This window comes from Pteropus medius, unplaced genomic scaffold (assembly GCF_902729225.1).
Source record: "Pteropus medius unplaced genomic scaffold, Ma_sr-lr_union100, whole genome shotgun sequence".
NCBI classification, from domain to species: Eukaryota; Metazoa; Chordata; class Mammalia; order Chiroptera; family Pteropodidae; genus Pteropus; species Pteropus medius.
The window spans coordinates 13,973,338-13,997,276 of record NW_024342473.1 but is presented as its reverse complement, the minus strand read 5'-3'; the positions used below and the strand labels follow the sequence as shown (position 1 = coordinate 13,997,276).

Below are 23,939 nucleotides of genomic sequence, written 5' to 3'. Positions count from 1 at the left end.
AGCCCTCTCTCTGTTTCCAAGACCACCCCACCTCCTAAAGCAGAGACAGTGGTTCTCAACTCTCATTCTTTTCCCTTTTACAAGGCTGTTTCTTTATGAACCCCAACCTGTAGCCCAAGCCCCAGGAAGGGGTTTCTGGGGCCTGGGTCAAGGGTGAGAGAAACAGAGGGAAGAGAAAGCTGCCAGGGCCCCCTAGTGCATGAAAAAACGTCAGGCACACAGGGGAGGCAAGTGGGAGGATCTGGCATCTGGCAGATGATTTCTCTTTTTCTTTTTAGAAAATCAACAGCTACCCAGAGAAAGTTGAATTTACTGGAATGCAAGAGGGCAAAGTAATTTTCAATCTTCACAACAAACTCTCATCTAAGAGCAGGAGGTGGGGCTAGCAAAGGGCTTAACTCTGCAAAGGCCTCTAGCCCCACCTGGCCTTCCCAGGACTCGTTGGGCACTAAAAAGCTAAAAAGCCAGCTCTGGACTCTCACCCAGAGGCCAGGCAATACATTTCCTTTCCCACCCATTAGGTTTCTAGAGGGGTCTCCAAGGCACCATCTCTCAGCCCAGAGGCCATGGCCCCAGCCTCAGGGTTTGCTGCTGGGATTTCTTTACTGTTTGATCCTAGATTCTTTGCTGGAAGAGAAATAGGCCTAGAACTCACCAACAAATTCTGGTGTGCCAAAAATGTTCTTAAATTCAACTCCATCTTCTATTTCGTGAGCCAGGCCAAAGTCAATCAGCTTGATGTGTGGAATGGGAATATTCTTGTCTAACAACATAATGTTTTCTGGCTGGAGAACAACAACAACAACAAAAAAAAAAATGAAGAAGAAGAAAAAAAGAAAAGATGGTAATTAAAGCTCTGTTTTGTGTTTTTGCTTTGGGGATAGGGTGGAGTTTGGTGCTCTTTTTTAGGAGCCTAAGACAACATAAACTCTTTCCTGTTTTTGTGTCCTCTGTCTTCTGTGAACCCCAAAACAGGCACAGTACCAAAGGCAAGGCCTGGGTTTACCAAACCTGCTGCTCACGACAAAAATAGAGACTTTGTCTTTCCTTTCCTTTCTGTCTCTGAATGGTAGATCCCTACGATGCAGAAAGAGCCTCTGTTTCTCCACCTGTCAAATGGGGCCAGGGAGATACCTGCAGCATTTCCTGTAAATAAAACTGCTGCCTCTGTGTCAATGTGATGGGGACAGGGGCGTTGCAGCCAAGCCTCAGTTTACACTTGGCTTACAGATCTTCATCTTCCTGACCACCTCTTTCCCCCGGCCAGCCAGCTTCCTGTTGACAAAGACTAACGGTACAGTTCACATTTCTCTGTGTGTTTAACTCATTTTGGCTCTCTACAGAATACAGGAAAAAATGCACCTGATTTCCAGGAAGAATATCAGCTTCCCAGGCTATTTCCAGCCCAGCAAACAGTTGCTAGATCTGACACAACCATGTGGGTGTGTGGAGATGGGGGGACAGCCCTGCCCTGTCCTCACACACCCCGGGCTCCCAGTGAGGCTGGAACAGGGTCCTGAGCCTACCCTTCTCACTCCCACCCAACCACTCAGTACGCACTGGGTGAGCAGGTCCCTCTACTTCACCTTTCCTTCCACTCCCCGCCATGACTGTCCTAGACTCCATGCAAAGTAGAATGTCCTGAAAACATATATCCACACAGAAACTTGTACACAAATGTCACAACAGAATATTCATAATAGTCCCAAAGTGGACACAACACAAATGTTTATCAATTAATGAGTAGATAAACAAAATGTGGTATATCCATACAGTGGAATACTATTCAGCCATAAAAAAAGAATGAAGGAAAAGAAAAAAGTAAAAAGAAATGAAGTACTGATACATGCGATAGCATGGACGAACATGCTAAGTGAAAGAATCGGTCTTGAAAGACCACATATTGTGTATTTTCATTTATACAAAATATCCTGAATAGGCAAAATCATTGAAACAGAGAGGAGATTAGTAGTTGCTTAGGACTGGGGGAATGGGGAGTGACTGCTAATGTGTACACGGTTTCTTTGGGGGTGATGAAAAATTTTTAAAGTCAATTGCCGTGTTAGGCATACAACTTTGTAAATTGTACACTTTAAATAAAGTGTACAATTAAAGCAGTTTTAAATAAATGTATGTATGTATGTACATTAAAAAAAAAAATTGTCCCTGTTTCTCAAGCTACTACTGAAAAAATTCCCATCTTACACTTTTCTCACATTATTTGTTCTACCTGAAAAGCCCTCTGCTCAATCTCTGCCCACTGAAATCCTAGCCAGGCTTCAAAGTCTAACTCAATCCACCTCATGCTTGAACCCTTTCCTCAGCAGCACCGAACACCCCCCACCACCAGAAGTAAACTCTCCCTCCCCAAGCCCCTTTGTGCCTGTTTGAAACTTTTTTGTTATAACATTTGTCATGCTCTCCCTCATCCAACAGTCCTTGCTGTCTTTGTCCTAGCTCCCCTACTGGACCCTCAGCAGGAGCAAGGATTCAGAGCTTTGCATCTTCACCCCCACAGTGCAGAGCACAGAGGCTGTCAGGATGACGGTGGCCCTATCTGTTAGCTGAACTGATTCTGAATCTGGACACCCTGGGTGCCCTTACTCTAAACTTCCTGGCACTCGACATCTCTGTGACCTCACGTCACAGTGTCTGGAAACTTTCGCTCAAGAGCTGGCTGAGGGCCCTCTTTTTTCCTTTTCAAAAAAATAAATAATACATTTCCTTTTGCACTCTTTTAGACTTATTCTTTCTTTCCTCTGGAGATTTCTCTCAACTTTATTTTGAAAGGTGTCAAAGTCCTTTTCTAAGGCAGAGCAGAGTCTTAGGCTTTGTAAAAAGAAGGGCGAGGACAGGTTGAGGTCAGGAGACAAGACCCCGGCAGGTGGCTCTACTCCAGTGTCCCTAATCCAGTTCTCCGGTAGCTGCCCATGGACCCCACAAGTGTCCGTGCAGTGAGCTGCACCCTCCCCACTGCGCACCATCATCTGGGAAGCTAGCTTCCCCGCCCTTCACTCCACCACCTTCCTCAGCCACCTTATTGGGAACTTCTCTTCTCTTCCAAGGAATGGCCCTGAGGCTTGTCTCTGGGGCCAAAAGGTGAAGGCCTAGGTCCTGACTCTCATAGTGTGTTCAAGGCCCAGGCACCACCACACAATAGGGGACAGGAGCCTCAGTGGACATAGGCAGACATTTTCTCACCTGGATCTCTCTCCCACTCTAAGAATCTAACACATGGCATGTGACTTCTCCCCTGCTTGGAAGACTCTCCCTGCGTAGTTCCTATCCCAAACCCAGCTAATTCATATTCATATTTCAGTAAAAATAGTACCTCCTTTAGAGCCCTACACACACACACACCATACACACACACACACACACTGCGCGCACACACACACACCAAAAGCCACCTCTCCAGTTCCCATAATGCCATACGCTTCCCTTACTGCAGTGCTTCTTCAACTGTCTCAGGGTGGCAGCTTGCTTATCTTTCTCCCTGCACTGGGCTATGAGCTTCCTGAGGGTTTTGCTCCTATCATCTACTCAAAGCTTAGTATAGAGCTTGGAATCCATCAGGTGCTCAATAAATGTTCCCTGAGTCAATTCGGGAGCCATTTAGTAAGCTCCTGCAATGCATCAACCAAGCACATGACATATTTTATACCTCACTGAATCCTCTCAGCTTACATGGTGGCTGTTATCATTCTTCTTTTTCAGAAAAGAAACCCAGACTGAAATACTGGCTCATGGACACAGGAATTTTAGTCTTTATCTGACAGACTCCAAAGCTTACGCTCCTAACCACTAGACGAAATGATCCCCCTTCTCTGCTTCTCAAAGATCCTCAGAATCTATCCCAGGGAGAAATGGGATTGCTGCTTGGGCCTGGCCATCTGGGGGCAACGTTGTATTCTGGCTCAGGTACAGCAATTTTCGTGCCCTAGCACCTGCTTCCCATCCCAGGATGCCTTTTATGCCGGTGATGCTTTCACCCAGGTGAGGGGCTCCAACCTGTGCCCCTGGCCTAGCCCTCATGCTGTGTCCAGAGGCTCAGAAAGGACCTCCTGGGCTGAACTTCTTCATCTCAGTGAGAAAAGAGATCCTGGCAAAGAGAGTCCCAAGGTGAGTCTGGATAAATTAATGTGGCCTGGGGGTTTCAGACTGAGAGGTTGCCAGGGACAGCAGAAATGTTTTGATAGGGGGTCAGGATTGGGGTCTTGTCCTCACCTCCCTGACTCACACATAGGGCCATTTGGACCAGATGCATCTTCAGACTTAGACCTGCCCTGACTGCAAGAACACAGAGGCCATGTGCTTCCTGCTTCCTTCCCAGGCCACCAAGGGGATTCTAGGCCGGCCAGGGGACTTGGACCCCATACCTGCAGCTCCTCCTGCTTTCAAAAAGGCTTCCTCTTCCTATCCCAACCTCCACTAATAGCCTGATGATACCCAGGAGGCAATGCAGTGACTGACATTTACCGAACATTTACTAAGGCGAGCAGGGCACTAATGCACTATGTTATCCTTTGAGGCCACCCTGAGTGGTGGGTACTGTTATCAATCCTATTTCACAGATGAGGAAACAGAGGCTCAGAGAGCTAAGGCATTTGCCCAAGCTCCAACAGTTCATAATGGCAGAGTCATAGTAAGCTCCCGGGGTAGTCAGCCCTAGCTCTCTTCACATCAGTCAGTTTGGTTAAATATCTTCAGTCGTCCCACTGACCATCAGAGAAAGCCCAAATGCCCTGCCTGATATTTGAGGCATCCGAGGCTCTGCACTGGCTGCCCTAAGCTGCCTTTCTAGCCTCACTGCCCATCGCTTGTCTGCACCTGCCACATACCCTGTCAGGGTGGTATTATCACATCCAGAACAATGTCTCAATACCAACCTTTGCTCCCGCTCTTCTCCTTGCCTAGAAGGCCTTTCCTACTCTTCTTCACACTTTCAGAGCTTATCCCCCATCCTTGTCTCCTTTTACTCCATCACTTTTCAGTGAAACATTCCCTGACCTTGTGCTCTAACCCTGACAGCATCGACAAGCCTGTGATCCTAGGTGCAGGTTGTCTCTCATACTGTGATGCCACTTTCCTGGGTGGTGGCCTCCCTAAGAAAATTTGAATCAGTTTTAAGGATCCTGACAGCCCCTATGGTGTCTTGCATGTTTCATTAAAATTTGCTGATATGAATGGAAAGAACTGGGTATCAGTGGTCCTTCCTTGTCTCCCCTGGAGGTCCTCCACCACCACCAGGGGACCCAAGTGCACTCCTCTCCACAGGGCTGCTACGGGGATGGGTGGGGAGGGAAAGGGACTCAGAGAGGGCCCCTAGGGGCAGCCTGAGGGCCAGCAAAGCAGCAGTTCCTCCAAGACTTTTTAGTCTAAGCTTCTTTGCTCCCCACTCCCCAAACAGCATAGGCTGGTGGAAAAGAGCCCAGGCCTGGGTATTGGGAAACTCCACATTCAGCTATAGCACCCAAGGCTATGAACTTATACAAGCCATTTCCTCTCTCTAGGCCTTAGCCTCCTAATTCTAAAATAGATCCTGGATGATATCCAAAGCCCCTTCGAACTCTAGGCTCTGCAATTGCAAGATAGCACAACCTCCCCAGCTGGCTGGCAAATTCTCACTGCTCTGGACCCCAAGGTAAGACATGCAAAGGCTCAAGTCTCCCAGCCCCAGCTTAGGAAGGAAGAATAGGCAGCTGTAACCATAGGCCTCTAGGCTCAAGCCAGACTGGCTTCCAGGGTAGTATGATCCTATTTGTACTCCCTTGCTTCTGTCATTCTCCTCCAGCTTTATTTATTTTGACCAAATACTTTACCCACACACTTGATGTCCCTTCCAAAGCATGGCAGAGGGAGGAATCACATTCCCATAGGTGCCACTACTGCCCACATCCCATGGAGCTGCCACCAGGAGGTAGAACTGCCCTCACCTGTCAAAACAAACCCACTCGGCTCAGCCCATCAGGAAGGCAACTGTGGGAGAGGCCAACATGCCCCTTCACATCCCAGTAGATCTGGCCAGAGGTGCCTGCTATGGTGCCAACTGGAAGCTGGGACTCGTGTCTATGGGTGATGTCTAGCACAGCATGTCTAGGAGTCCCTGCAGGATGAAGGCAATGTTGAGGAAGGTGGGCACGGAGGGGAGCTATGTAGTAAGTTGTAAATGACCAGAACTTAGAGTCAGGCAAGTCTGTGTTCAAATCCAAGTTCACAGTGAAACCTGGGCAAAGTCATTGGATCTCTTGGAGCCTTGGTCTCCTGTCTGTAAAATGGGACAACATCTACCATGGCATAGAGTTGTCCTGAGGGCTCAGAGATGGTCCCCGTTAGGAGTGGTGCCCAGCACCGTTTGTTCACTTCTTTCTGGGATGCAGCGTGGACCACAGTCATCCCTGGGAACTTTTCTGAATCCCTGCTGAATTACCTGTACATGACTGAGGAACATGACCTTCGTAGACCAGCCTCCTCCCCCACTCATTGTCTGCTTCCTTCTTCCCACTCTGTTTCACCCCCAGACTGTAGCCATTATCATCATTTCTCATTATTTCCTTGATCATGTCTCTCTTTCCCAGAATGAGAGTCTTAATTTTATCATCTGCCTACCCATCTTTCCAGGCCCAGCCAAAATTCTATCTCCTCCAGAAAGCATCATCTGAATACTCAGCCCAACCTTTCTTCCTTCTCTCAGCTCCTCATTTAAGTAGGAATCTCTGCCTGCAGCACCAACTCTGCCAAGAACTCTGTGAGTCAGTCTTGTCTGCACCACTAGATTGCGCACTTGCTGAGGCCAGGACCTGCTTCTCATGCTCTTCCTGTGTTCCTAAAAGCATCCAGCCCAGGGTTCCATATAAAACAAAACCTATAGCACTTAGTTTGTAAAGCATTCACATTCATCTCATGTGAATCTCACTCTCTGAAGCAGGTACTATCATCATCCCCAGTTTACATATAACTAAACCGAGGCTCGGAGAGATTGAGTACTTTCCCAAGGTGTCTCAGCTAATAAGCAGTGGAACTGAGAGTCAAGGTCAGACTGACTCCAAATCCATATGCTCTCCCCTCCCACACTGCCTCTCTTCCTCCAGTTGAGGCAAAGGTGCCCACTGGGATCGGCCCTGCCTGCTGCCCAAGTGGGCATTTCCATCTCAGCCCTGGTGCCTCGTCAGCTTGCTGCCCCAGCTCCGTGTTTTTCCCAGAAAACTCACAGCTGTGGCTTAGGGAAGGGCCTCAAATCAGTTGCACTGGCTTTGTTAAACCAAACCCTCTGGCCACTCACTCATGACCTCCTCCCTCCTCCAGGGGAGGCTCTGACCTCTCACTCCCCTAAGGCCATTTCAGGACCACGGGCTTTCAGCCTTGAGCCAATCGGCAATGCTGGCTTGGTGGTCTGTGCCACACAACTAGCATGTGCTATGGGCTCTCCCCACATGTCACCTTATTAGATCCTCACAACTCCCAAATTATGGATGGCCAGTGCCCCCATCCAAGCTAGTTGCCCATCAGAATCCCCTGGAGATGGCGTTAAAAATACCAGATTGATTAAATCAACTCACCAGGAATGAGGCCCCAGAATTAGTTCTGTAAAGCAAGTTTTCCAAAGAAGTCAAAATCAGACAGGCCCAGTGTTTGGGAAACCAGCTCTAAAGAGGTCCTGGTCGTCGGATAGACACGGGTTTGAATCCCATTTCTGCCCTTGGCAAGGCACCCATCTCTATGAGCCTTGGCCCCTCATCTGCGAAATGGGAATATTAATATAGTAATGGGTACTAAAGAGGCACAATGAAGCCCTAGGAGCCCTCAAGCAGCCTCCTCCTTCTATAAGACAGGCGCCACCATGGAACGCCCCTCACAAGGTTGTTGTGTAGATAAAATGAGTAAACACATGCAGGGCAGTCAGAGAAGAGCCTGCATGGTTACTAGGTTCTCAGTGAATGTTGGCTGCCATTATTGTTATACAACTGCTGCCCACAACAGTCAGCCTGCATATAGCACTATCCTGTTTACAAATGCTTTCACCTACAGGGTCTTAGAGAAGCAGGGATGAGCTGGAGTGGTGCCTGCTGGCTCATGACAGCTGACTGTTCAATTTGCAGGAATTCTGCCAGCCAGTTGTCAAAGAACTATGTACTAATATTATTTAATATTAAAAATTAAATTATATAAATTTATACTTAAGTAAATTATATTAAAACAATACTTAAAACTTATAGCTTCCTAATTTTTAATTATATTTTAGTATCTTCTGACTGGGGAAATACAGAAATAATTGCTTCTGCACCCCTCTTCCCAGCTCCAGTCATTGACATCATGTTGGTACCTAGAAATTGGCCACAGTGGGTGTATTTACACCATGGAAACTAGCAGACACCACAAATCAGGACTTGATTTATTGTCTTCTTAATTCTAGACTCAAGAAGTGCTGGAGACGATCACTTAATAACGTACGCTAAACTTAAAAGGTTGCTGTGCCTTTAGCCATTTTTTTGTAAATAGCACAGAAAATTGAGGAAATATATTTTCAATATGCAGAAACTATTATCCAGTTCAGCAAAGAAGTCACTCATGTCATTGGCAAATGAATAGAGTCCAACACACATCTTCATGGTTTCATTTTTACCTACTTATTAATGTAAACAAAAATATCAACCAACATTTTTGTTGGAATTACACTCACTTGTCAACTGTATCCACAGGTTGGCTACTGATATAAGAGTTTGACAAAAAAACAAGGAAAGTTTTCTATAAAAATCAATTGGCTCTCTGGAATTTACAATAAAAAGTATTACATATTTTATTATTTGTAAATTATGTTATAAACATCTCATAAAATTTATAATAAGTGTGTGTGGGGATACATTTGTTTTCCGGGGATCTGGCTATTACCAGAACACCACTGCACAGAATCTCAGTAAAGTAGGTCACTGTCTATGTTTTCCAGATAAGGAACTGAGGAACTGAGAAGTTAAGTAACTTATTTAAGGCCATACAACTAATAACTGGTGGCGTTAGGTTTGAGCCCAGGTCTTCTTAGGGTCAAGGTACCTGCTCTTTTTACCACCCTTCACAGCTTCCAGAATCAGACATTTTCACTCCTACTGAGATCAGCTGCAGTGGGAGGGCTGATGGTGGAGCTGTGAATAGAACTTAAAAAGGTACTGTCTGAAAACACGATACTTCAATGTTGGTCAGGTCTGGCTAGGGTCCAGAGTGGAGGGCTGTGGGCAGCTGGGAGCAGCAGGAGGCCTCTGGGCACCTATCGGTGACGGCAAAGGCAATAAAAACAAAAGAGGAGAAGGGCACTGCATTTTTCTTAGGTTCCTCATCTGTAAAATGGGGATCGTGATCAATCTACTCCAACTCGTATCAGCCCGACAGTGTCCTGCCACACTGAGAATCTGCCTGGCCTGCTGGCTAGAAAATGCCACTGTATTCATTCTCCCTTTGGATGTTTCCATGCCCACCTCCCTTTTGAAATTCTTTTGGAGGCAGGAGAGGAATGGGAAGAAATGTAGCCTAACAGGGAAGCTAGTTAAAACTCACAACCAGCACTTGCAAGGACTTGTACAAAAGCTTCCACAGCAAAGTAAAATGTTTCAGAGCACACATGGGCTCCTTGGGTGAGAATACAAAGTGAAAAAAACAGGACAGAAAATTGTGAAAGCAGTATATTTATAAGCACCTGAAAACACACACACACACACACACACACACACACACACACACACACGTACACACACACCTGTTCAGAAAAATCTAGAGGAAATACACCAATTATTAATAATAGTTGTTTTAGAGTAGAAAATTTGTGGATAATTTCTTTTGTACATTTTTGTATTTTCTATGAATTATTATTTTTTATAAAAGCATAAAAGACCACCAACTTCATTTTAAAAAAACGTTTGTGGAGTAACTTTAGTTCATCTTTTTCCCACGTTAGTATCATAATCTCCAACTGGCCTATTCTCTGCCAACCACTCTTCCCCCTACTGGGGGAATTTTCTTTCTAAATCAGAAATTGAACCATGTTTCTCCACCAGTTAAAGGTCTTCTATAAATTATTGTTAATTTTCTTAAGTGTGGTAATGGTACTGTGGGTTGTTAGAAGACAGATCTTAATCTCGAGATATATATACTGAAGTGTTTAGAGTGAAGTGTCAGGATGGTTACACTTTTCTTTCAAATGATACCAAAACATTTTTAAATTATATGTGTGTGTATATACAATGCTCTTTATATAAATATATATGGGTATTTTTTGTTTTGAAAGACAGAAAGAGGTGAAGCAAATGTGACCAAATGTTGAATTTAGGGGAAGGGTATACTGTATTCTTCTCCAATTTCTTCAGCTGTTTTAAAATGTTTTCATAATAAAATATTTTGAAGGAAAAAGCTTTCCGAGGCTGTGACTGCGTATACAAACTCCTCGGTCTGCCCTGAACCTTTACAATTTCACTCCAACCTAAATCTCTGCCAAGTCTCGCCTCCAATCCATGCCCCACCAGGTGTTAGTATGGAAATAGTCCCATTCTTGTAAATTCTACTTCAAATGTATGCACATTTTATAGCAATTAATAAAATACAAATTGATTTATTTAAGTATGAGGAATAACTTATTAGAAAAAACAATGTAATCAGATGAGAATCAACTGTGCAAAGGATAAATTTAGGGCACAGTACAGACCTCTGGATTAACTGTATGTAAAAAGCATGACCCACGAAGCAAGAAATCTGCACTGTTAGAATCTGATGAAATAAACGCTAACGCCCAGCTTCGATTAATGTTTCTTCACTAAGTTCAAGTCCCAGCCCTATCATTTAATACCTGCATGATCTTGGATAAGTTATTTAGCCTCTCTGAATCTCAATTGCCTTGCATGTAAAAAAGTGACCATAACTTGCACTTCAGTGGGTGGCCGTGATGATCTAATGAAAGCACAAATGTAAGCATGCTGTGTTCTAGAACGCACCATATACATTTAAAGTATATTTGTATCATTTTATGAAAGCTTGATGAGCAGACCTGATCACAACATGAACATAAGAACAGTTCAAAGTATGATCAGAGCATAGAAGATTTTGGATTTTTTGGACTATTTTGCTTAGGAATTCACTCTTCTCAACACTGTTTATATAGATCAAAAAGTCCCTTCAAAGTTCTGGGTTCCTGGCTTGCAAACAATTTCATTCAATCTCATGTCTCATTCTTTTTGTTTAAAGTACTAGTCAGATCTGAGGATTACCTTCCATTTCTGAATTCTCAAGTTGGATCAGGTTAGAGCTGTGGGGGAGGGTGGGGACACACCCTTACTCAAAGAGGAAACTCCCACATCCAAAATAAACACAAATGACACAAAACACCCACTATAAGGTTTTTATTTGTGTTGGGATTACATACCAGGGTGAGGTTTCTGGGTGGCACTAAGCCCCATTTCCTGGTAACCCACCCTGTGGAAGGAATATCTGAAGGTACATCAGATGCTACCCGGTACTGAGGGGCAGACAGCCCCAATACCCCTTCTGTCTATGTAAATACAAGGCAACATCATCACCTTCACAACGCCTGCCTACCTACACCAGCAGGCCTTTCTGCAGTGAATTTACGCCACACACCGGGATGATATTCACTCTGCTGAGGTGGAGACAGAGCTTACCCCGTGGAAGTAAGCATTTCTTGGGTTAGCTTTTATTTCAGGTGGCCTCCCCACCAAGTTCCACTATGGCTATCTCCCAGGAGGCGGTGGGCTCTTGGAAAGCAGGTACCATATCACATTGATACTTGTCACCCTACCCTCTGGCATAAAATAGTCCCTCAATAAAGGGTTGCATCATTGAATTGAAAGCCTGCAATGTCTTTTGCATCTTCCAGGTGACATGAAAGGGCCTTTGCCATTCATTCGCGCATTCGGTCTTATTAAAAAATTCATTTACTCATTTTCTCGACACTGAGCAACTTGTCACGTGTCAGGCACTGTGCTAGACACAAGCAGCAGAAAGTGATTCACAGTAATAAATGCTCTCAGCAGAAGTCTGTGCAAAGGGCAACAGAAGCAGAGAGGTGGGTTAGTTCTCAGGTATGACGGAGATGGGAAAGACTTCCCAGAGGAAATGACATTTCTGCTAGGCTTCAAAGGATGAGCAGGAAATCCATGGGCAGAGGAAAAAAAAAAAAGAGCAGCAGCTTCCTGGATGGGAAGAGCATGAATAGAGGCCAGAACAGTATCTGTGGTCTTGTTGCTTGGGGCAACAAAAATGCGGAAATGGTGAATGAGGCCAGAATCAAGGCTAAGACAGTGTAAGAAAGGCCTGGATGCCAAGCTGAGAATGGGTTCATTTATCCTATGGGTGACAAGGATCCATCACCAATTTCTGGGCAACAGCATGCTATGACCTGTTTACCGAGACTGTTTATTGGCATTAATTTGTCCATTTATCTGTCTTCTGCCACAAGGCCTGGAGCATGTTGTAAGCAGAGACACAGCCTCACCATCCCTAGTACAATGGCTGAGCATAGTAGGAGAGGTCATTCATATTCCAAAGACAGGCCCGAGAGCTGATCCTCCTCCATCACCTGCTCCTTCAGTGTGAATGTGGAGAACAGATCATAGGTAGGGGAGTGGAGACAATGTGATCGCTGTGTTTGTGAGGCAGCAAGCCTGACTCACTTGCCAAGGAGTAACAGAATACAAGAGGAGGAGAAAACAGAAGCCCCTCATTGAGAATGAAAACCAGGAATAAAAATGTATTCATCTAAAATCAATTTTCTCTAATGGGAAACAACATGGAACCAAGAAGCCCCCTCTAAGCTACCTGCTGGACCTTCTGCATGATCCCCTGCAGCTGGCAGAAAGTTCCAGCCAGGGGGCACACATACACACATTCTGGCTGCAGGCAGTATCTACCCAATCATGAGGTAATTCTGCTGAGTTCCAGCTACATATCACTTCCCGATGTTGTCCAGCTGGGCCCAGGCCAAGAGACCCACTGGCGGGAGAGCCAGAAGACTCAGTGCCCTCACACCTCTAAGGATATGAGGCCAGGGTGGGTGTTAGCACCATCCTCACTCTATACACATCCAGGAGAAACCCAAACTGCCTCCAAATTGTAGAAAACATTCACCTGGATCCCAGGAGCCAGACAAAATCCCCCACCAGCAACCCCACCTAACAACCAACCTCAGTTCTCTGCTGGGCAGTTTAGACTTGCACTAGTAGGCTTTTTTCCCTGGTCTATTGGGGCCCAAAATGGTATAACAAGAGTTGTGTTTTCTTTTCCTCTATTCTGGGAAGGGAAATAACAACACCAGCTACTATTACAGAGCACCTAGTCTGTATTCAGCATTTCATGCTGCTTCTCTCTAACCCTTACAACAACTCTGCCAGGCAAGTATTATTATTTGTGCTAAAAACAACTGAGGTTCAGTTGTATCCTGGCACACAGTAGAGTGAGGATCAAACTCTGACCTGGCTAACTCCCTACCAGCACTCTCCCCCCGCCCCCACAGCAAGCTGCCATAGAAGCAAACAGAACAGCACAAACCTGCTATAGTTAGTCACGAGGCCTGTGGGCCGCCACAATTCCTCACACCTCCACCAGACCCACTGGAGAACAAAGGAGCCCATTTTGAGGCTGGTCTCTCGGAGCCAGCAAAGACATGAAAACAAGTTAATTGTCCATAGTATTATCAGGAAGGAGACACAGGTACAATCCAGGTAAACCATTTCCTGCCGGGTATATTACCACCCTCAGGTCCAAAGGCTTGCCCAGGCCACACCCTCCTGGGTGACCCTGACTTTTATGCTGTGACACCTGAGTCAAACTCTTCAAGACGTCTTCTGCTGGAAGAATTCAAAATACTGCAAGAAATGACAATAGGCATAAAGAGGGAGGACCAGACTGAGGGGACACACAGCAGGTCACCCCATGTTGCAGAGTAAGTGCAGGGATGAGATTCATGTGTGGGAACTGAGCTCAAGTCCTGGGCAGTTGCTGTGAGACGGTGGGCATGCCATACCCTTTTCGGACCAGTCCCCAGGCCAGAACTTGGGTGTCATCATGGATTCTGCCCTTTCCTTCATCTCCCACATCTAATTAAGTAGCTGATCAATCCTCAGATCAACCGCTGTGATAGGTCTTGAGTCTGTCCCCTCTTCAAATTAGTTTGGCACTTGTCACATCTTACCTGGGTTACTGCATTTGCCTCTTAGCTCGGCCCCAGCCTCCGGGCTGTTCCCATTCTATCCATCCTTCCAGCCAGAGAGGTCCTTCTGAAACACATCTGTTCACCTCACCTCCCTGATCACCTGGCCCCCTTATCCCTCAGGGTCAAGTTCTACCTCCTTAGCTTAGCTCCCATACCCTGTGTCTGCCTCCTGCTCTCCGCCTAGCTTCTTTTTCAGCCATTTAGTGCATTCACCCTTTGCTATACATCCCTGAATGCACTGTGCTATTTTAGGACCATATACACTGCTGGCTTGTCTTCCTAGGAAGGCCTCCCTCCTGATAATGCCTCCTTATCCTTCGAAACTCAACTCAAATACCACCTCTTCCAGGAAGCTCTCTCAAATACCCCAATCTGACTTAGATACCACATACCTCCCCACATACTTCCTTAGATACCTCCCCACATACTTCCCTCTATCACAGCACTAAAGAGTTGTTGATCTTTCTATTCTGTCTCCTGTACTAGTTGCTGGAAAAGAACTTAAGCGTAGGGCCTCAATTGATTTTGTATCTGTAGCAATACCCAGGAACCCAGCACAGTTCTTAAAATAGAACAGGAGTTTCTGGATCAAAAAATGAGTGGGTCTCCTCCCTGGTAAACAGATCCCTCTGATCATGGGTCTTTATGCTTTGGGTGTCTGTAGAGGCTCATCAGTCTATGCAGTTACTGTGGGAACTGATCAGTCTATCAGTTACTGTGGGAACTGATCCTTCTACTATGACCACACTCTTGCTTTATGAAGTTCTATGTGGTCACAGTGAACTTTCTCGACCCTGAAGATCAGTGGCCCTTAAAAGTAGTTTGAAGGGCGGGGTGGGGGAGGGCAGCCAGTGGCTCCTGGCCTCTAAGATTTACAAGCTCTGGTCAAGGGATGCTGGAGACTGTGCTGTGCACAGTCCAAAGAGCCAGCCAACCTCAGCCATCCTCTCTGAATGCTTCTAGCTCTGCCAGCTCAGCTCTTGCTTACTGAAAAGTTCAGTCTTATGAAATGTGTTCGGTTTTAAGTTTCCTATCAATGGCCTACTTATTTAAAAATTACAACCCATGTGCCCCTGAAAGAGAGAAGATGCTTGTGGTCTGATTAAGAAGCTTCTTGCAGTCAGCCCCGTCTGAAGGAAACCTTATATGTGAAATGAAACTGGGGAGGTGGACAATTTCTGTGTCATCGCTTCTTTCCCGGGAGCTCAAAGTTTTCAACTGTATGATGGGGAAAGAGGGCCACATAGATGTTGACCCCTCCTGGCGATGATGTCAGGAGAGACTGGACCCATTCTTCCTAAACAAGTTCTTTTCCCTCACCCCCTTCACTGACCTTGAGATCAAAGTGAGCAATTTTCTTGGCGTGAAGGTAGTTCACCCCATCCAAAATCTGCTTAATGAAGCTGGTGGCCTCCTCCTCACTCAGCGACTCCTTCTGGGCCAGGAAGTCAAATAGCTCTCCTCCAGAAACTCTGCAAAACACCGGCGGGAGGTGCCCAGTCAGCCCTATGTGTCATGAGGCCAGGCCAATGGGTGCAGCTCCTGAACCTGACCCCCGGGCATCCTGTGAGGCAGAATCCCTTCACCAATCTTTGGGGCTTTGTCCAACCAGCACCAGAAACTGACTTTGCTTCTGTTGGCTGTGTTCATCCTTTTGGATCACAAGGGCAGGAACCATCCTTAGGATATCAGTAGAAGGGCCTCTGCTCACACTCTAGGCCCAGGTCCCTAGTGACCGTGGGTGTCACCTCTCCCCCATATACGACTGAGGTAGCAGAGGACAGAAACAAGTGCTGTGGGATGACAAAGAGGAACATAAGCTGGGCCAGAAACTGGAGACGTAGGTTCCAGTCCAGCCCCGCCACTGACTTTGGACAACTCACTTCCTCCACCCCCGGCAGGCGTCAGTGTCCTTACCTGCAAAACAAGCAGATTGAGCAAGGTGGCTCCTAAAGCCCCTTTCTTTGATTTTATAAAAGATGGCCTCATCAAAGACCCAAGAGAATCTAGGCATGGTCCCTAATTTAAACATAAAGACCGATTAATAATATTCATCTCTAAAAACTCTGAAGTACTACTTTTGTCCTTAGACACCATACTCTTGCATCCTATGGTTGACATGACAGGAATGGAGACACACAGAGCAAAAAGAATCTCCCCTATAAATACTAGTTTACAGTTTTATCTGAATTAGGGACTTAGGGTTGCCAGATAAATTAGGAGATTTTTATTTGCTAAATCTGGCAACTCTGATGGGTGCATTCGTCCTCTGACAAATGTCCAGCCAGTATGTACTTTTCTGAGGCTGGGACAGAGCTGAGGGTCACCCCAGGAAAAGATCTCAGGAAAGGATATGGACTGGGTGGTTCAGGAACTCCGGATCACCTAGAGACCTTATTTAAAATGCAGATTCCCAGGTCCCACCACAGACCCTACCAAATTAGATTCTCTAGTAGCAAGGCCTTGTAACCTGTATTTTTACAATAAAAACAACATACGAATGGTAATTAATATTCACTAAATACTCTGTATAATATATACTGTATGCACATTATCTCATTTAATCATCACAATACCCTATGAGCTAAGTACTATTATTTTTCTATTTCACAGCTGAAGAAACAGAAGCTCCGAGAGGTTAAGTGACTTGCCCAAGGTCACATAGCTAGCAAGTGATAGAGTCAGGATTCAACCACTATGTCATACTGAGTATCCGAGGATGATTCTTGTACAGCCAGAATAGCTTCTGTCCCACTTTTGCAAATCACTCCCTGCCACCTAGACCATCCTAAATAAAGAGCATCAAAATCTTCTTTTGTCCTTTCTTTTAAAATGTCCAGAAGCACACCTGGACCTACTAATCAATCTTAGCGTCATGAAAAATAGAATTGTACCTCATGAGGTAAAATAGGAGTACACAGCCACACCTATGAAGTATTATGACTTAAAAAACTGAACCTAAATCTGCTTAAGTTTCTTGTTAGCTCTGTCAAACAGAACTTCCTGCAGTGAAGGAAATGTTCTCCACATATGCTGTCCAATATGGCAACCACTAGTCACATGTGACTACTGAGCATTTGAAATATGGCTAGTGCAACTGAGGAACTGAATTTTAAATTTTACTTCATTTTAATTCAAAAATCGAAGTGATGTAAAATATTTTCCTCTAATGACAACTTTATTGCTTTGGTAAGATTGCATTTCACTCTAACGATCACATTGCTAATGAATTAGGATGTCCTAAAAGCATAAAATACTTATACTTTGGGTTTTGAAGATGTAACATGAAAAAAAGAATGTAAAATATCTCATTCATGATTTTTATACTGATTGCATGTTAAAATGATAATATTTTGTATATACTGAATTAAAATATTATTAAAATTAATTCACCTGCTTCTTTTTACTTCTTATTCAATGTGGCTACTAGAAAATCTAAAACTGCACATATGGTTCACATTATATTATATAGCACCAATAGGAAGGTTTTCTCATTTAGACCTAACTTCTAGTTTACAGAAAATACTGGAGATAGAGGGACGAGTTAAATAATGCCACAAGGAAAGACTAAACCAGATCTAGACTGTGATACAGTCAACAGGACAAATGACCTAATTTTTCCAACGAATCACTAGCATCAAAAAAGAGGGGGAAGGAGAATTGCTATAGAATAAAAGAGGCATAAGAGACAAAAGAACCAACCGCAGTATAGGGGCCTTACTTGGATGCTAATTCAAATAAAATCATTGTAAAAAGATATCTTTGGGTCTGTTGGGAAATATCACTAGGAACGAAAGCACAGACAGTCTTGACGGACCCAAGGCCTGGCTGGATTATTCTGTCAAGTGTAATAAATACATGATGGCCACATTTTTTAAAAAACTGTCATCAGTTAGAGATGCATGCTAAAGTATTTACATGTAAAATGACACAGTGTCTGAGATTTGCTTTAAAATATTCAAAATATTTTAATTAAAAAAATTTTAATTTAATAATATTAAAATGTCCTAGTACTAGCCACTTTGGCAGAAAGCAAGAGGAAGACTCATACCAGACGACAGGTGCTGAGAGGGGCAGTGTGACTGGCATAGACTCATCCACAAAACCTGCAAATTTCAACTGAGCAGGTGTCACTACTACCTATATTTAAGTTTCAGGCAAACTTACTAACCTATTAGAGAAAAGCGAAGAGCAGGAAGCCAAGACTCCCGATCAGCCCAACAGGAGTCACCAAGTCCAAACACAAAAGCCTATGACAAGACCTTCTCTCCCAGGAGGTCTTCCCTCTCAGACCCTAGCCATACACAGTTTAGGCACAGTCTTAACAATCCCTAGCACCCATGCACAGACAGGCACCCTAAGAGCAGTGAGACAGCTTGAAAGTAAAGGAGACAGAGAAACTAGACCATACAGAACTCAAGAAACACAGCAGCTCAAATGAGTCACAGGAGCACAAGTGTGACAACTGATGCTATGGATGGTGACAGTTCACGAAAAGAGGGCACATACTGTTGGTTGACCATGAGCCCTGCTGGGAGAAACAGGGACATCGCGAGGGCATCTCAGACCTCAACTCCTGGGGTTATATAAACAGGGAGAAACAGAATTTCCCTAGCAATTACAGAAACACCAATTAAAATGACAACAAAGTATCATTTTATAACTATATAGGTCAATAAATAAAGAACCTTATTTTAAAACAAATGACCCAGGTCTGGCAAGGCAAATAGGAATGCTGCTATGTTACAGGTGGTACTGGTTAACCAACACCATCCTACGAAAGTGAGGTTATCAGGACCCCTAAAAATGTCAGCCTAGTTATCCCATTCCTGAGGATTTATCTGAAAAAGTTAATTCAAAAGAAAAGGGGAAATTTATGGGAAGAAAGTTGTTTTATGGCAGTAAAATTTCTACTGGATAAAAGCTGGGGGAAAAAAATGTCCAAAGAAAGGAAAGATGGGTATTTAATTCAATGAAACATGATACGGTCAGTTAAAAGAAAAAAAGGCTATTTATGAAATTATATTAACTGGGGAAAAAGTAGAGCAGGAAATTTTAGAAATACAATAATTCTATATAAATAGAATAAAAACTGAGAGGAATCACCAAAAAAAACACATAAATAGCTGTATTTGGTTGGTAGGATTATGAATGTAATTGCTTTTCAGAAATTCCTGTAAATTTTTTTTGATAATAGTTTTTAAAGAAGTGACCTGGCCTTCCCAGTGAAGGTGGGCTTGTCACTCTCTGCTTGGAATCAGTGTGCCATCTGCTCGCCATTAGCCTTGGGGCATGTCACAACTCTAGCTGTCCGCATAGCTGGCCACACTGTAGAAACCCACCAGGCTTGTCTGGGCCAGGCAGGTGCATACACCAACCAGTTCACCTGGCTGTAGTCCATGGGAGAAACACAGAGGACACTGGGAGTCAGAGAAAGAGAAAGCACAGGCAACTCTATGGATAATTTAAGAATAAATGCAAGAAAATGCAAATGCTCATCTGCCACATAAAGCTCTATCCTGGCAATATCAGAACATAATTCTCAAATTAGAATGAGCTCAAATTCCAGGTGGTCCGTGCCCCATGTAGGCAGGTTAAGTATGGCTGCCTGGTTTACAGATGAGATCTGAAGCTCAGAGGGATGAAGTGACTTGCCCAAGGTCACAAAGTCACAGATTGCTGAGACAAATGCCACCTCTCCTCTGCTAACTGGCAGACGCATGCACACCTGTGAGGTGCAGAACATTTCCAACACGGTGTCTTGCTGCATGACTGGACAAAGCCATTGTGACTTGTGCCACAGCTGAACTCAAACTCTCTTGTCTGCCTGAAGCCCACCTCTCCCTATCCCATGGAGATACCTCCAGGAGAGACAGTCCCTGGGAACTTGGTGTCACATCCAAATTCCACCAGGCTGGGCCAGCATAAAGCCATCCTACCTCACGCTCACAGCTGTCTGCTCAAGCAGTGTGGACTTTGCCTTGACTAACCTGTAACCCCACTTTGATTGTGTGATGTATATCTTGTAATTTGCTAAAAGTTTCACAGAAAGACCAAGACAAAATCAGCTAAAATTCCTTCCATAACTGCAATCCTTGACATTGATGATTGCCAGAACTGTTTTTCAGGAACAAACCCAGGATGTTTTGTAGGACCAGCAGTGAACTGGCTGAAACTGCCAGAGACCGGCTGAAGCACCTTGAAGGAACCTGTAGTGACCTCATGAACTTTCCTCATTATAATACTAAACTTACAGTATTATATATACACTTATATATAGTATATATAGTATTATATAAATACTTACTCTCATTATAATACCAAAATCTCCACCCAAAGGCAGAGATTCTCTGCCATTTTTGAGCATGCAATGTATGTAGAGCCATGTTTTCAAACTATGTAGGCACAGGAATGTCCCCACCTATACATGCAATGACAAAGCCCACCGTGATGTTTATGCATGATTTCCCCCAGTAAAAATGGATCAGATGCTCTAAGACAAGAAAAAGCTAAAGGAGTTCATCACCACCAAACCAGTATTACAAGAAACGTTAAAGATACTTTTTTAAGGAGAAAAAAAAAAGATAATAAATATAAATCATAAAATGGCAATAACTACATACCTATTAATAATTACTTTAAATGTAAATGGATTAAATGCTCCAATCAAAAGACATAGGGTGGTTGAATGGATTCGAAAACAAGACCCAAATGTCCTTCGATAGGTGATTCGATAAAGAATATTACTTGACCATAAAAAAGAATGAAAATTTACCATTTGCAACAACATGGATGGACCTAGAGGGTATTATGCTAGGTGAAATAAGTCAGACAGAGAAAGACAAATACCATATGATCTCACTTATATGTGGAATCTAAGAAACAAAACAAACAAACAAAACAGAAACAAACTCACAGCTACAGAGAACAAATTGATGACTGCCAGGTGGGAGGGGGTTCGGGGGGTTGGGTGAAAAAGGTGAATGAAGAGATTAAGAAGTACAAATTGGCAATTACAAAATAGTCACAGGGATATAAAGCACAGCATGGGGAATATAGTCAATAATATTGTAATAACTATGCAAAATGTCAGGTGCATACTAGATTTATTGGGGGGATCACTTCATAAGTTATATAAATGTGTAACTGCTATGCTATACACCAGAAACTAATAGCGAATGTCAATTGTAATTGAAAAGTAAAAATAAAATAAATAAAATAATAATAAAAAAAATTTTTAAACCCCAAAACATGCAAATCTGGTAACGGGAAAAAAAAATGGATCAGATGCTTTGTTCAAGGAACACACTGCTCTGGGAGCACTCCTTGGTATGGTCCTTGCTTGCAGGCTTGCAATAAACTTCCTTCTTATAAAATTATCTCACAGTTACCTTTTGGCTGGCAACTACTGAGAGTTTGGGCCTGGTCTGGTCTGGTAACACCTTCCCTACCACTTCCTGGCTAGTGGATCGGGTAAGTGACCTGGCCCCTCAGGATTCTTATTGGTAAATGGGGATAAGAAGAATCTCTGTGTGATAGGATTATTAAGAGTAAATGAAGAAAGAGAAGTGCTTGGCATAGTAAATACAAAGTAACGTCTATGTTAGTAGGACACTTCCCTCATCACAGTCCCTGTGAGGACTGAACAGATAACAAACATGAAGTATTTGGCAAATGTTCTCTAAATAGTAGTTACTATAACAATAAAGACATCACAGTACAAATGAGGTAGATTTTTCCCAGGAAAAGGCTGGCAAAGGGCTTCACAGAGCCTGAAGGATATTTGTTTTTCCCTTGGTCATAGAACAGACCCCTCCTTGACAGTCTCATCTGCTTCCCATCCCCCTCCTCTTCCCTTCCTCCCTCCATCCTCGCACATGCTTGCTAACCTGTGGAAATGACCCCAGCGTCAGCCATGTCTTTCCTTCGATCTCCAGAGCCCAATGAAAGCCATTACCCTCTGCCCCTGCAAGCCCACCCCTGCTTTGGCCCAGGTTCAGAAGGAGGATGGGGGTAACTGAGGGAAACCACCCACCACTGACTTCATCCCCTCTGGGTCAAGCTTAGGTCTGGTTGCTGCTGCCCTCTGGGGCCTGTGGCAGGAGCTTCCACTGCCCTGCCTGCCCCTGCTGCCCACCATGGGTCCCGGCAGCCCACTCACAGCTCCAGGATGAGCACCACGTCGGTGCGGTTCTCGAAGACATCGTGCAGCGTGATGACGTTGGGGTGCAGCACCTGCCGCAGGATGCTCACCTCCCGCTCGATCTCCTCCCGGCTCACGCCCCGCCGGCTGGCCCGGCTCTGCCGCTTCTTGATGAACTTGGCTGCGTACTCCAGCCCAGTGCTCTTCTCCCGACACTTCTTCACGATGGCAAACTGGCCGCTGTGGGGACACAGATTCACACAATTAAGGTGTCACTGTGGCCACATCAGGGAAGTGACCCAACTGTTGGCCCCCAGGCCACACTAATTCAGAGCCAAGGCAGGACAAATCATGCCACCAGCCAGCATCCCCACCTGGCCATCAGTGGGGCAGGTACTGGGCTTCCCCTCAGTTCATGTGAATCCTGAAGGAATGTCATTCCCAGTGTATCAGTGTGAACTCTGAGACTCTAAAAGGTTATTGATTTGTTCAGAATGACAAAACCTGTCTCCAAAGCCTCAGCTAGAACCCAAGTCTAGTACTCGCCAGATAAAATCACAATGTCCAGAGGCTTATACTATGTAACAGAAAGATTAAAAAGGAAAAAAAAAGACTGGCACAGTCAAAATACTAACGGTAACAATCATCTCTATCTGGACACAAGCACAAATTCATCCATTTGGAATGAGATAACAAGAACCTTTATATTCTCATGCTTGCACCTTTGCTCCTAACCCCCTCCCAACAAATAAAAATCTCAATTACCTGACATGAGCTAAGCTGCTAGACAATAGGGGGACCAAACAAATATGAGGATGATGCAGTTAATGTAAAGACAGCCAGAGGCTATGCAGGCTGGGTTGGTAGGGATTTTGTTCAGGGTGGAAGCAGCCTAACACTGTCAGTAACTATAATGGGAGTTCAAGAAGGCTGATGGGACCACAGAGTTGTAGAATGTTTGGAAACCGAGGCATGGGAGAGGTCAAGTGATTCACCTGAGATCATTACAGAGTTAATGGCAAAGCCAGACCCTAGAGTTGGGCACCTAGACCACTGTCCACAAAGCCTATAAGATACAGGAGTCAGGTTGCACCTGGAAATCCTTCACTCTGGGGACCGAGACAGCATCCATACAATGGTGTCCATGCCAGAGCAGCCGGCGGCCTTGAGACTGCTTCCCCAAATATTCCCGGGGCATCCCACCGCACAGGAAAGGGCAGCAGCCTCTGCTTCACATTCTCAGTTCAGGCAATCAGTGGGAGCTGCTCTAAGTCCCTGGAGACCGCCCAGTGGCTACCCCTCCTGGAGGGTCCTCCCACTCCCCTTCCATCATTTTCTACCATTGCCCCATGTTTTCTCACCACCCACAATACCTACTGACTGCTTGAGACAGAACTCAAAAAGTTTTAAGGTTCAGCTTAATGGCTTAAGAGGCTATCAGACTCCACTCTTAGGGAATACTCTCTTAGTAGCTCTGGATAAGAGCTGCACAATGAAATGCTCTGGAGATTTGCCTCAACCTCAGAAAATAGCATCACATCTGAACCATGCTATTACTAGAATAACACTCAGTGAGACAACCTTCAAAAT

At 44.6% G+C, this 23,939-nt stretch overlaps 1 protein-coding gene across 7 annotated transcripts in view; it reads right to left on the bottom strand.

Moving 5' to 3' along the window:
• Positions 1-23,939, bottom strand: part of DAPK2 (death associated protein kinase 2) — a 118,817-nt gene that overhangs the window by 22,704 nt on the left and 72,174 nt on the right. For 5 of the 7 annotated variants that reach the window (XM_039865337.1, XM_039865335.1, XM_039865336.1 and 2 more), the window contains exons 3-5: positions 22,368-22,589; positions 15,540-15,678; positions 656-785 (exon numbers count right to left, since the gene is read on the bottom strand). In XM_039865337.1, coding sequence (XP_039721271.1) covers positions 656-785; positions 15,540-15,678; positions 22,368-22,589 — 491 coding nt within the window. Of the gene's footprint in view, positions 1-655; positions 786-15,539; positions 15,679-22,367; positions 22,592-23,939 lie in introns of those variants that run through there. The other 2 variants (XM_039865341.1, XM_039865339.1) reach the window with 2 other exon arrangements.